At 50.7% G+C, this 14238-nt stretch overlaps 1 protein-coding gene across 2 annotated transcripts; it reads left to right on the top strand.

Annotated features, from left to right (window-relative positions):
• Positions 1–55: 55 nt before the first annotated feature.
• On the top strand, positions 56–13440 carry TTI1 (TELO2 interacting protein 1). 2 transcript variants are annotated; one of them, XM_083801990.1, is made up of 7 exons: positions 56–2507; positions 2939–3127; positions 3955–4103; positions 4955–5095; positions 6541–6745; positions 7485–7572; positions 11902–13440. In XM_083801990.1, the coding sequence occupies exons 1-7, from the start codon at positions 209–211 to the stop codon at positions 12134–12136; spliced, it is 3306 nt and encodes a 1101-aa protein (XP_083658116.1). In that variant the 5' UTR covers positions 56–208; the 3' UTR covers positions 12137–13440. The 2 variants fall into 2 exon arrangements, with proteins under 2 accessions (XP_083658116.1, XP_083658117.1); XM_083801991.1 differs by having other exon boundaries at positions 7677–13440.
• The last annotated feature ends 798 nt before the right edge of the window (positions 13441–14238 follow it).

The raw sequence follows: 14238 nt of genomic DNA, 5'->3' as shown, positions 1-14238 counted from the left end.
GCGACTTTTCTGGCAGGCCTGCCCCCGCCGGCCCCCTTCGGGCGCTTTGTGGCGCTGAGGGCCCGGGCCGCCCGCGTCACTTCCTGCACGCGGGGAGCGGGGAGGGGGGAGGCGCCCGGCGGGGCCCGGGGCGGCGGCGGCGGCACCCGCGGGCCTGGCCCCGATCCCGGTCCCGGTCCCGGTCCCGTGACGCTGCCGCGGCCCCGCCATGGCCGTGTTCGCCACCCCCCGGGAGGCCTTCGGCGCCCTGCGGCCCGTCTGCGTGCGGCTGACCCAGGCGCAGACCGCCGAGAACGTGGCGCTGCTGCGGGCCCGGCTGGCGGCGGTGGGCGCGGCGGCGCTGCAGGAGCTGCAGGAGTACGTCCTCTTCCCGCTGCGCCTCGCCCTCGCCTCGCCGGGGCCCCGGCGGGAGCGGCTGGCTCAGAGCGCGGCGCGGGGCCTGGCCGCCGTGCTGGGCGCCACCCGCCTGCGGGGCCCGGAGCTGCTGCGGGAGCTGCTGGCCGAGCTCTGCGCCTGCCTCGCCCCCGGGACCGGCCCCCCGCCGGCCCCGGCCGCGGCCCCGGCCTCGGAGGAGCTGAAGCTGGCCGTGGTGGAGGCGCTGCACGCCCTGATCCATTCCGCGGACGGGGACGTTATCTTGTCGCTGTACCAGCCGCCGGCCCTGCACCTCCTGGGGTTCGCCGTGTCCCTGCTCCTGGGCCTGGCGGAACGGGAAAGAGCAAAGCAGGTCAAGATCTCCGCCCTGAAGTGCCTGCAGGCCCTCGTTCTGCGGTGCGAGTGCCAGCAGCACAGGCGGCTGCGTGAAGATGAGGAGCAGCAATGTGGGGATTCCTTTGCTTCGTTTCTGCCTGGCGTTTCTATTGCGCTGTCTCGAGTTATTACCGCAGACATCAAACAAGGTCACGGAACCACCGTCGCTGCCATCAGAGTGTTTTATCGGGTTGTCGGTTTGGTCATGGCTGATGAACAGCTAGCCAGGATCCCAGAGAATAAAGAGAAGCCGTCAGTGGAACAAAGTGGAGTATCAAAACTGGCGGTCCATAGAGGACCTGACTGGAGTAAAAATACGGCAGAAAAACTCTCTCTCCTCTTACATAAAATTGTTGAACGTTCTTCAGTTCACTCGCACTGGAAAGTGAGACTGGAGCTGGTGGAACTCGTCCATCACTTAGTGAGGAACTGCAGGCAGTCACTGGTGGACTCGTTCACTCATCTTCTAAAGGCCTTGGTCGGGCTGGTTAACGATGAAAACAGCGAAGTCCAAAGCAGGTGTAACGAGGTTCTGCAGCACATTGCAGAGCAGCAGCTGGTAGCACACAACAGGGCTCTTGCTGATGTTCTCTCGGAGAACCTCCATTCCCTCGCCACAGCTCTGCCTCGCCTGATGAACTCTCAGGACGACACGGGCAAGTTTGCCACTTTGAGCTTATTGCTTGGCTACCTGAAGCTGCTGGGCCCCAAGGTTAACATTGTCCTCAACTCCGCGTCCCACCTCCAGCGTCTGTCCAAAGCACTGATGCAAGTTCTGGAGCTGGACGTGACGGATGTGAAGATAGTGGAAGACAGGCGCTGGGGCTCTGGGAGCGGGTACGAGGGCTCCTTGCAGCATGGTGTGCAGAAGGGCAGATGCCAGAAGAAATACTTCCGCTTCTTCACGGAGGAAAAAGTTTTCCAGCTCCTTCAGCAAGTTTGCCGTGTTCTTGGCTACTATGGAAACCTCTACTTGCTCGTGGATCATTTCATGGGGCTGTACAGCGAGTCTGCCATGTACCGAAAGCAGGCTGCAATGGTCCTCAATGAGCTGATTGCAGGAGCTGCTGGCGTAGGGGTGGATGTCCTTCAGGAAAGGGAAGTTTCACTGGACGTGGATGATATCAAAGGGTCCATAACGTCCATTCTTGATGAGTACACAGACCAGGCAAACTGGTATTTAGTCACCAGCATTGATGCGGAAGAAACCAGCCATGAGCTCTCCGTGAATCATTCAGGACTTGCTGCCCTCCCAGGGGCTGCCTGCGGCAGCGTTCTGCCATCCCCAGACCCGCGTGTAACGACCCGCACCATGAACAGCAACATCTGGCAGATCTGCATCCAGCTGGAAGGGGTCGGCTGCTTCGCTGCAGTCCTCGGGAAAGAATTCCGGTTGCTTCTGCTGTCAGCTCTCTACCCAGTGTTGGAAAAGGCCGGAGACAAGACTCTGCTCATCAGTGAGACGGCGATGGGAACGCTGGTGGACATATGCGAGGCCTGCAGTTATGACTCCGTGCAGTGCTTGATTAATGAGAATTCTGACTACCTGGTGAACGGGATTTCCCTGAATTTGCGCCATTTGGCACATCAGCCGCACGCGTCCCAGGTGCTGGACACTATGCTGAGGCACTCGGATGCCAGCTTGCTGCCGCTGGTAGAAGACGTTATCCAAGACGTCCTGTTGACGCTAGATCAGTCGTACGAGCACCATGCTTCCACCTTCCTCGGGGTCCTCTACTCGCTAATGGCAGCTCTAGGTACCTAAGCGATGTTTCCTTCGCGCAATTCAGTGTTAGCGTAACTGGGGGTACAGCAGGATGACAACTTTGCCTTGCTTGTGGGCCAGTGCTTAAGCAAAGATCGCCAGTAGCGTCCACGCTCCACAGCCAGCTTCTGTTTGGCCTGCAGAGCTGCAGGAACGTGGCCTGTAGTGGCCCAGACAGGATGGGTGTGCTCCTCCCAGAAACGCCCTGCAGAAGCGCTCAGGGCGTCTTGCTGCATCCATCAGGGCTGTAGGAGGTGTGCGCCGTCAGGGAGGTCACGGCGATGTGACCGCTGGTGCCTGCTCTGTAGCTCAATCCCACGAGACTCGAGAGTCATGTTCTTCTCCCAAGGAACCTGTGGTAGGCTGCTGACCTGCAGGAAGGGATCACGAATGCTCGGTGACATCTCAGTTCCTCTTTTGCAGTCAAGTGGTTCGGCCCATCCTGCAGCGAGGAACACCAGCGAAGGCAGGCTGCTGAGCGGCAGAGCGGGACTTTGGCCCAGGTGCAGCCGGCGATAACAAGGCAAGAAGTGGAGCAATTCTTCCTCGACTATGTCAGACAGAAGCAGGTTGCAGAGGGCAATCTTTCTGACTCTGGTGATGAGGAGGCAGGTCAGTACTGACTGACAAAGTGTATTCAGCTTAGAGACAGATGGTGAGCTGGGAGGCTTCCTTTTGGCGGGTGGTGGGGGTAGAACTGGGTTGAAAGACTAACGTGCTCAGGGTAGTCTCAGATCTGCTTTGAGCCAACCGTAGCTCATGTGAGGGGCTGCTTGGTGTTCCTGCTTTGTTCTGTGCTCAGGGGGAGGGAAAAAGAAAATAAAACATTTGCAGATCAAGGCTTGGTCTAGCTCTAAGCCACAAAAACACTGGGTATTTTCTCACTCATAAGAGGCACGTGGGGTTCAGGGCCCAAACTTGCCTCTTTCCAGAATCCTACTGCATCTTCCTCATCCTCTCTTGGGAATCTCTGTACCATTTTCTCCTGGCTAATAATGTTGCTGCTTCCTTCCCACCTTGCCTTTAAAGGCCCTGCAAACATTCATATAGGGAACTTTTTAGCCTTTACTGGGCTATGCCAAAATCCTGACCTTTAAATACTTCATCTTTAAATATCCTGGCTTTTCATTTTCAGTAAAAATCAATGGAAAATAAAGAACTCTGTGGTAAAGAGAGACTGCAAATGTCACACCAATTGCATTGTCCAGTAAAGAAAGCAAAACTTCCCCAGTCCCACAATCTGAATCTGCCACTGAACTCACAGAGCTCAAGCGTATCTGTTTATATCTAAGCATGCTCAGAAATGCCAAAGGTCTCAACTGGGAATTTGCAGAGTAGTTTTGTGTGTGGGAATTTGCAGAGTAGTTTTGTGTACGTGTTGTGATCTCCCAGAATCTCCAAGTCGTTTTCATGGCTTCAGTAACAGTTTTGTCTTCCAGATGAGGTTCCCCCTGTTGCTAAACCTGAGCCAAGCAACTCTGACACAGAAGGAGAAACTCCTCTGCCAAGCCACGCTCAGCTGGCCAAAGATGTGATGGAAAGGTGCATCCACTTGCTGTCTGACAGGAACCTCCGTGTGCGGCTGAAGGTGAGTGAACGCCGGCTTTGAGGGGACAGGTGGTGCCGTGGAGGGGGCTGGTAGCTCCTCACCATGTACACGGTGCCTGTCGGGCCTCCTGCCGTCACGAGGTTAGTGCTGCCATATGCCTGTTCAGGACAGCCCCTCCAAGTGTTGGCAAGAAAAAGGGAGGCGGTTTTCTGAAGGTAGTCTGTTCGAGGAACGGCAGCCAGGCTGAGCGCGATCGTAAGGGTGGCTTCATGGCAGGAACCTTTCCTCGGTGCGCACGACAGTCAAGTCTCCTGCCTCAGCCTGAGGTGAAGGAAGGAGAAGCGTCTTTCTCCCATCCTCCTTCCTCACTCAGACTGTAGTGCACAGGCTAATGAACGTTTCAGAAGTGCCAGGGTTATGATAAGCAGGGCTAAAAGCCTGTCTTTTTTTTTAAATTATGAAAATCCTTTGAAGGTGTCCTCCTTTTAAACTGCAAAGCAAGACAGAAAATGCAGCAGTGAGGCATAACCCAGATTCTTAGCGCAGCAGCCCCAGTCCTACAAGGTGATCTTGCTGCTGTGCAACAGGAACAGTAGGGTCCTAGTGCACAGCCCAGCCTGCAGCATCTGGCTGGAGATTGTGCCCTGGTTCCAGCCTGGCCCCATGGCACGGTGCCGGGTTATGTCCCTGGGCTGCTTGGTGCTTTCAGAGTGGGCCTGTGCTCTGTGCACTGTTCAGTTATCCCAGCTCATGCTGAGGTGAAACTGTACCCTCTTGGATTAGAGCCCTTCTTTTTCCTTGCTCCCTGCTGTGATGCTGGGCACCCACATGAATGCCTTGTGCTGGCACTGCAGCACTCTGAAAGTCTGTCATCTGCCCCTCGTACACAGGTCCTGGACGTGCTGGAGCTCTGCGTAACTGTGCTACATCCTCACGGAAACCATCTGCTTCCCATGGCTCATCGTGTCTGGCCAGCTCTCGTCACCCGGCTGATTAGCGATGACCCTCTGGCAGTGCTGAGAGCCTTCAAGGTACAGCAGCAAATCTTTGCCAGCAGCCTTCAAGCTGGTGCTTAGAAGGCAAGCAGCTCAGGCACTGCTGTGGCCAGTGAGAGGAACGCTGAGTTTGGGGGGTGATTTTTTTTAATGTTCAGAACACAGGGTCACCACCCTGCACTGGGTGGGCGTGTACCGCTCTTAACCACAGCTTGTCCACAGGTGAAACCTTGACACTGTTCCTGGGGGAAACAGCAATATTCGTAGTTACTGCAGGGAAGAGGAAAGTGGTTCTTTTACTAGCTAAGCAGCTGACTGTCAGAGGCATTATGTAGTACAACTTGCCCGTGCTGGAACTCCAGTCTCAGTAACCCCCTTTGGAAGGCTTAGACTGAAGAGGAGGGAACGTTTAGCAATTGAGGCATTGGCAGGGGAGGGGAGAGGTTAAGCAAAGACTTAGCCTCATAATAACACTTCAAAAGAGTTCCTGGCCATGTCTACTGACGGCATTCTCTTCCTGAATCACAAGTTAAACAATAAAACGCGATGCCCGAGGTTGACAGCCCCAGAGTTTCACAGGGCTTCCTGTGCTGTGCAGAATGAAATTCATTTTCAAATCCTTCAGTGTGAATAAAAGGAAAGTTTTGATTCCCCAAATTCAAGAAGCCATGCACTAGAATTTCAGAGTGCCTGCCCCCTGCCCTAAAAGGAAGGATGAGATCACTGCATAAAAACTAACTCTTGGAAAGTTGGAAGGATAATTACAGTTAACGTTGCATTTGGGTTTTGTTGTGAGAAGTCCCGTGTGAGTGTTACCTTTCTACATCTGAGGACAGTAAATACAGTGTCAGTATAAGCCAAACACAACACAGCCAGGATCTCAGTCCGGCACACTAAGACCACTTAGTGGAACTTCAGTGAAATTCCAAGAGAGAGCCCTGTTCTGGCCACTTGGGTGAGCCCTGTAGATTCCCCCCTTCGTTTTCATACCTGTTTAAGGCCATTCTCTAGGCCTGTTTGGATTTTATCTTGGGTGCACACCAGTAGTGCTGGGTGCCCTATGCTGTAGTGTGTTGGCCTTTCTGTTACATGGCGTGGTACTGATGGGCTGTTGCCACCACATAGGTGATTTATATTTTAATAGCATCTTCCATCAGCCTCCTTCAGCACTTCTAAATAGGCCTTCACAAGTCAATCGTACTTTTACCGTGCTGAGGGAAGAAAGGCAGGCCCAGGAGGTTAGCAGTGTGAAACGGAACAGCAAGAAGCAGCTCACTCAGCCTCCCCATCAAGCATTTGCCTTCTGCTTCCTGTGGGAAGTGGTGGCAGGTGAGATCACATCGCTTTCAACTGTAAAAAAATTATCAAAGGAGATGCTTTATCCCGCAGCGTTGCCAAAGGGTGCAGAGAACAATATTCCCGAGTAGCCTGCTCACAGATAAGGTGCACTTACCCTCCAGTAACTGATGTTTCTCCACTAGGTGCTGTGTACCCTGGCTCAAACATGTGGGGACTTTTTGAGACAGAGATTCTCCAAAGACATCCTGCCTAAGCTGACCAGTTCCCTCCTTAGCCAGGCCCCAGCAAGTGCCAGAGCTGGGCCTGTGTACAACCACACGCTTGCCTTCAAGTTACAGCTGGCTGTGTTGCAGGGACTGGGGTCTCTGTGCGAGAAGCTGGACATGGGTGAGTACCAGGGGAAGTGTAGGTTGTATGAGATCTCTGCCCAACTTGACTTCTCCTTTCATCTTGGCTGACCAGGCCTGTCCTGGTTTCTCATCCTGCTGCTGCCCCATGGGACTGATTTCCAGATCTTCACCCTCATCCCACTCAGGTCCTGCTGGACCTTAATCTGTCCTCTTTCAGAGCGCTGTAAAGAGCGGCTAGTCACTCTTTACTCCTTAAGACACAAATGGGGAGAGAGCTTCCCAGTACCTTGCGGAATCTGACTGCTCATCTCATTTGTGCATGAGAAGTGGGTATAAAGTAGGGTGCTTGAGTTGCTGCAGCCAGATCTGTTGGGTCAGGCTTTGTTTGTAATTAATGGAAGAACTGGAAACCAGATGAGACTACTGGCTAAGCTGACTGGTTCCATTCTGGTGCATCTCTTTGGATGACCTTTTACATGCAGCATGTTGTACTCTTCTGTGGAATGAAACTCTCTGAAATTCTTCTAGGTTAAATTTCTGGGGTTGACTTTGATGAGGGAGAGGGTTTGCTGGCTAGTTGCTGTTTTCCTGTCTCAATGCCCTTGATTGCTTTCCTAGCTCTACAGCAAGATTTTCCAGAGGAGAGGTCATTAGAGCTCTGGGTCAGATGGTTCAAAGGCTCAGAAGCCACTTGCTGCCAATTTAGAGCAGATTCAATTAGGCGGCAGCAGCTGAGTAGGTTACCTCCTACCCTTCTTTTCTGTTCCGTTCTGCAGGTGAGAGTGACCTGAATAAAGTGGCAGATGCTTGCCTGATTTACCTGAGTGCCAAGCAACCCATGAAGTTGCAAGAAGCTGCCCAGAGGTAATGTCTTCTAAATGCAGGTGTATCTGGTGTACAAGTAATGTGGGAAGAGGGGGAGAAAGGTAACCCCTTTCCTTTTGCCCCTTTCTCATTCCTTCCTCCAGCACATCTGTGTCCTGTAGAACAGGGTCTCTCATAGAAGTTAACCCTTGCTCTGAGAAGGCTGGGAGAGGTTAAAAGAGCAGAAACAGTTTAGGTGAGCATGCATTTGCCCTATGAAGTGTTGACAGACATACTTGACTAGCTGGTGTTCAAAATCCTGCTCAACATGTTCCTGCTGTCAGGATAAGAAATCGCTGCTGCCATACGTTGTCACCTGGAAACAAGGGCAGAGATTTCAGCAGACAGAATGAGTCCAGTTACAGAACGCGGAAAATGAAGAAGAAAGCCATGCATCTCTGTTTCTGCTGAAGGACAAGGAAGAGCCTCTCTCTCTCTGTGGCCCACCATCCCTCCCCTGATGGGAGAGGCAGCCAGCTGTGAGCAGGTTCAGCAGGCAGTGCGGATTTCGGAGGGTAGAATGTTAAAAAGGGAAAAGCTGTCAGCTCCCTTTCACCTGAGTGCAGGCCTCCCAGGGGTGTGCAAGGTGTGAAGAGCTTTTGTGTGGCTGGGCAGCAGCTTAGACAGAGGGAGCTCTCAGAAGCTGTAGCCGTACCTTTGTTTGTATTCCTGAGTTGGTGAGAGTCGGTTTATTTTTACCTTAGTGGCTTTCATTGCATCGCTGCAGGCTTCAGCAGCATTTGTTCTGCAAAGGGGTTCTTTGCTGTAGGCTTGCATACCCTTGATGGAATATAATGTGCATCTGTGTAAGCAATGCTGGCATGGGAAACAGAACACCAGGATTTATCTATTTGGAAACTTAAGCTTTTAAATCATTAACAAAGCAGGCTGGAGAGCTGTGTAATTTCCACCCCCCACATGACAGGGGTGGGGAGTGAATACTGAATTGGCCCTATGATGCAGTAGGGTTATTAGAAGGTGTGTTATGAAGCAAGCTCACTGGTGTTGGAGAAAGGGGAACAAAGCCGTCAGCAAAGACAGTTTTCTCATATATGTGTGTATATATAGATATATGTTTTTAAGAGAAAAATGCCACATTACATTGCTCCCCCCGTGCCTTTGATGCACCATATGTGACGTATTTTACTGAATGAAACAGGGTCTTCTGTGATCAGTTATCTTTGTTGGCCAGACACATACATGCATCGTGTCTGGCCTGATACTAACCATGCAGATGGTAATAGTTGCAGTTTTTACAATTTCCCTACAGTCCTTGACACCTTTTTTTTTTTTCTAAATTGTTATTATTTTAGTGCTATCTGACTCAGAGCCAGGCTGGATCAGTGTTAAACATGTCACAATCACTTTTACCTCCAGTATACATGGTTGATAGGAGGTTTCAGCTTGGAAAAGTCAAAATTAGTTTGCACCGTAACAGTCAACTCTAGCACCAGGATAAGAATCACTTCTCAGCCATGCTTCAGCTTCCTTTTGTAGGTTGCTTAACCTCCAGATTCCTGTACGCTCCCATCCTTTTCTTTGCTCTCCCCATGTCTGGGAGTAGTCCTACAAACTGACTTAGACTGTCACATGTAGGGCCCTTTGCAGCGAGGCAAGGGCAAATTATCAGCCTGCTACATGAAATTTTCTGCATTTTAAATGCTTCTAAAAGCAGATAGAACAGAACTAATCTTATCCACAGCCTGAGTGCCAACATACATCGCATAACTCAGCTTTATCACTACAGAAATCATACGAAGTAAAAGGATGCTTGGAATCAGCTTGCCATATTGATTTATACGAAGTGGCCTTTGCTCACCTTTTTGGATTTTTACACAACTCATGAGTTGTGACCTGCCAGGAGGAAGGTTAGCTCTTACAAAGTCAGTTATAGCTGCAGTAACTCCCTGCATTGACTAAGTTTGATTTTTAAAGTGAAGAGTCTCTAGGTATGCAAAGGGCTGAGCAGGAATTTTGGGCCAAGGTGCTGGTGTCACCAAAAAAAAAAAAGGCACAGGGTGGGGGGGTTGTCTGTCTTCCAGGAATGTTATCATGCTCCAGAGAGGCTATTTAATCCCATTTATGGGACCCTGTAGTTTTATTAGATGAAGCAGTGGGAATAAGAGAATTTGGTAAATGCAGCTTTGTGCAATACTCGAGGCAAAAATAGATGCTGGGAAAAAAAAATGAACCCCAGCATGTCTGAGGAAGAGAAAATGGGACGGTAGGCTTTGTTATGACTGCCGGTAGTATTCCACGGGAGAAATACTACCAAAATCTTGTTTAAATTAAAAAAATAAGAGGAGTTCGGGAATGCCAGGGAACACTAGATACATCTTTGCCTGTATTGAAAATAAACCAGTGTACCGCTGGGTAAAGTGACCAGAAACACTTGAGCAGCTAAGGGGTTGTGTTGTAGGGCCACAGCCTGGGGACAAGGTCGGGGGGGAGGAGATGGTGTTAACTGGAAGTCACATTGTATAAAACTGAGCTTCTGATCAATTTAGTAAGCGGCAACATCTCTGACAAGCTTCTCACTTTGGGGAAAAAAAACTTTGAAGGAAAAGAGATTAAGAAATTGTCGTTGGCCTATGTCAACACTTTACAAACAGCTCTACATTTTTTCCAGTTTGAAGTGACTGTTTTGAAATTTACACTTCTTTTCAATAAATGTTTACAGTCTGTGAAGTTTACCATTTGACCTTTCAGTCAGCATTCTGGATAGGAATGTTTTTTCTAGGATGCAGAAATAATTTCTCCAGTTCTTACTGAAGTCTGTGGCGAGCTGTATTTAGTTAAATATCCAGCATAGCTGCAAAAGCCAGAAAGAGCTGTCCTTTTGCCAGCCTGTTCACACTGTGCCGTGACTTCACTTAGAGCTTGGGAAAATACAAGGCACCAGAATAGCCTAACTCTGCTTTGTGCCAGTAGAACAAGTTGTTTAGCACAACTGGAACAAATATGAGCTATTTTGGGATCTTTTTAGTTACCAAATTTGATTACACAGCATTAGACCTCTTTTGGTTTGACTGTGTAGCTTATTGGATACTTATTGACAGCTGTCATTTGCAAGCTGGGCTGAAGTACACTAAAACAGGCACCTGCACAAGGCAAAATTCAATAAAATTATATTTAAGTAAAAAAAAGCCAAAACAGAAAACAAACCTGGATTAACCCCAGGTTTCTTTGCCATGGAAACAGGTTGCTTAGGAACTATCCGGGAGTTAGTTTGGAAATGTTAAAGTCAAGTTGTTCTTTAAGCTGCATAGCACTCCGGGTTATCAGGAGATAATCACACACCTTAGGCCATTATGGGCACAAGAGGCAGTGGGGTTCCCCAGGGACCAGCTAATCTCTCGAGGGCTGCCCTCTCCGGACTGAGACGAGGTCGAAGACCAGGGTATTTCAGCTGTGAATGTAAGAGTTAAAGCTGTATATGCGCTGGAAAAGCCAATGCCAGCTGAATGCCATTCCCCATTCCCATGTTTACTTCCCAGTGGTTCATCTTTCTTGCCCAGGACTATCCCCCAGCCATAAGGAGTGAGGCTGATCTCTCTGCAGCTGCCCATCACAAGCCAGGGGAAGCCACCGGGGACCTGCTGCTCCCTGGCAGGCCGGCAGCTCTGTGCTCCCACCGCCACGGCCAAGCGAGCACCAGGAGAGCGCTGGCAGCTGCCGAGGCTCGGAGAGCCAGTGCAGGGCTTTCAGCAGGTGGCAGCTCTAGGCCCTGCCCTGGCAAGGCCGCCCATGCTTCTGCTCAGCCTGGCAGCCCTGGGAGGCCAGCACCTGGGGCAGGCCGGTTCTCCCTGTCCAGGCAGCGTAGCTGCAATATCAGAGAGCTAGGGGAACAGAGACCCTCGAGTTCACCTGGGCCTGGCTGTGCACCACAAAGAAGGCATTTTGCGCTGTTGCCAAACACAGCGATCACATTGGAGCACGTTCAGGTTGTATGCCTCTGGAAATGACAGACAGGCTCTGCAAGCACAAGTCTCACCCACAGAAGATGTGATCCTCTGAGTTTAGCACCCCCTCCTGCGATGCTGAGACCAAAGCCCGGGTCAGGTATTCACCAGCTGCTTGCTTGAGGTCAGTAACGTACTGTGTAGCATAAGAACTATTTCCTGTCACTCAGTGGTAGACTGAAAACACTGAGCTGTCTCTTGGGCACAGGAGCCATCTTAATGACTCTGTCTAATGAGTCTCCAAACCTATCAATTTGGAGAGGCTGCAGACAATGCCAAAGCTTTCCATAGCTGCCTATAATGACCCTCTTGGGCACAAATCAAAAGGCCATCTCCTTACTCTTTTTCTTCCCCTTGTTTTCTGAAGTGTTTTCCTCCACTTAATGCATGTGGACCCTGACAGCACCTGGCTCCTCCTGAACGAGGTCTGCTGCCCTCACCTGTACGAGCCTCCCCACACCAGCTTGCAGCCTGTGAAGCTTCATGGGATGGGGAAGCAGCGAAATGAGTTCACTGACAACGTCCTGCTCCTGCTGGAGAAGCTGCAGCAACAGGAGAGCAGCGTGCTGCAGGCTGGCACACAAGAGGCATCTCCTGCTTGACAGACCTGCACAGCAGCTGGCAGAGGAAAGAAGAACCACCAGGGTAGTTCTCACTTACAGAAATCCTATCATTTAGGCCTTGATTCATTCCAGGGAAAACCATTGCATGGTCTGGGGTACTGGCTGAGACACCTTACCCATGGGCAAAAGGTGTTTTGTTTGTGGTTTTTTTTTAATTATTTTTAAAGTGTATGAAAATGAGGTGGGTACCTTACCCTGGTTCCTTCAGGCTTGTACTTCTCTGCACATGGTGTTGGAGGAAATCCAAGGGTCACAGCACATTTGTTTCTTCCATACAAAGCATTTTTACAGAAATGACTTCCCAGCACTTGCTTGTTGTGTGGTGCCCCTTCAGCACCTTAAACACACACTTCTGACCCTCCTCACTACTGCAGTGTTCTGTCCTCTTCACACCTGGAAAGTCATCTGCCAACCTGAAATGAAAGTTCTCTTCTGGCCTTAACCTTCCAGGAGAGGCATAAATTTTGGGTACATTAGAAATCCTTTTCTAATATTAACTGATACTAAAAACAAGAGTTAAATGCATTTCCAGTTAATTCCTCACCAGTATTGCTGACAAGAATGGCATCCCCATATCTCCATAGAAATTCCAAGGCTCTTCCCTTACAGTTTACAGAAACTAGCCAAGCGAATTGTGCTGCTTAATTCTCACTGTTGAGCTGTGAGAGGGTTTTTAAGAAAACATCCAGCCTTGATTTAGTGATTTAAGAATCTCCCTTATTCCCAGATTGCAGCTATTTTGTGCAGGCTGTTTCTCAGACCTGCCAGATTTTTAACACCCGCCCCAAGAACTAGACGAAGCATCTGCCCCTGCCCCAGGACAGCTTACCTGGTGGGTGCCCACCAGGTCAGATGGCAACATTTGGTGTGAGCATGTTGGTGCTGTGCAGTGCCGCTGGTTACCTGAGTGGGTGCAGTACCGCGCAGCACGTGGGGGAGCAGGTGAAGCTGCAAGTCCTGCTTTGCCCCTGCCAAGAGACTTCCAGAACCACAGCACAGCCTCACTGCTCGCTCACCTGGAAGCTGCACTGGGGCACTCCCCAGCACCACGTCCCCTGGGCTCCTTCCCTTGAGGCTGTCTGCAAGTGCTTTGTTTGCTCTCAGACCACGCCGTGCCCTGGATTCATCAGCCTCACCCAGGGTGACTTCTGGCAGCCGGCTACTTTCAGACATGCTTGTGAAAGTTTTATGCTAGTAAAGTGAAAGGACAGATCTTGACTATGAATTTGGAAGCAAGCTGAGAAATACAAAAACCAGTGCAATAAACTGATTGTTAAAGGGAACAGACTTTGTGCGTTACTGTTGGGGATCCCAGGTGAGCATCCAGAAGGCATCTCCACTGTTGGGACCAAGGGGACTGCTGCTGATGCTCGTGCACACCCCTCATTGGAGATGGCTTCCCCTCATCTTCTTGTTCTTATTTAGATTTCATTCCTGGTTGTTTTTCCCAGGAAGACACAGCCTGGTGGCTTCGTTCCAAGTAGGACAAGGCTGCAGTTCAGCTTTCACCCCTTATGCTTTTTTAAATAGATATTCAGTGCTTAATATTGGGCTGCATTTTGTAGAAGGAGCCACTCAGAGTTGATCTGATGGGAAGATGGGAGAAGCAGGCAGGTGAAATATTACCTTTGGTCTCCAAAGCACTCCTGGGGTTGCTGCAGAATTTTCTAGATCGTTGTAGCACTTTATAAAATTCCTCTGTCAGGTGCAGACGTTGCATCAGACGAATCAGCAGCACAGCGATGGCACTCGCTGCTCCTGCCCGAGCCATCTGTTCGGTCTCTCCACCCACTGCTTCTCCCTGCCCTCTCTGTAGCCAGCAGTATGGGGCTGTCACGGGCTTGTCACGGGCTGTGCCTCTTGCCAGAGAGGTACAAGTTAAACATTGCTGTGGGAAACCCGTGCCGTTCTGCGGCTTGACAGCAGCCCCCAGCCAGCCTGGCGAGAAACACCCTTCCCATTACCGGCCTTCACCAGCTCGTCTCAGGCTGCAGATTAACGATCTGTCTGCACGTGCTCGGCTGCGTTTGGATTTGTCACCTCTGGAAAGCAGAAGTACCCCAGCCTTGCTGGAGTCACCT

This window comes from Anser anser (assembly GCF_964211835.1).
Source record: "Anser anser genome assembly, chromosome: 16".
Lineage (NCBI taxonomy): Eukaryota > Metazoa > Chordata > Aves > Anseriformes > Anatidae > Anser > Anser anser.
The sequence above is the reverse complement of the archived record's forward strand: the minus strand, read 5'-3'. Positions and strand labels throughout refer to the sequence as shown.

Coding starts and splice junctions, on each gene's coding strand:
- TTI1 (XM_083801990.1), top strand. CDS start 209: ATGGCCGTGTTCGCCACCCCCCGGGAGGCCTTCGGCGCCCTGCGGCCC. Junction 3,128..3,954: donor CTCTGGTGATGAGGAGGCAG/GTCAGTACTGAC, acceptor TTTGTCTTCCAG/ATGAGGTTCCCCCTGTTGCT. Junction 4,104..4,954: donor ACCTCCGTGTGCGGCTGAAG/GTGAGTGAACGC, acceptor CCTCGTACACAG/GTCCTGGACGTGCTGGAGCT.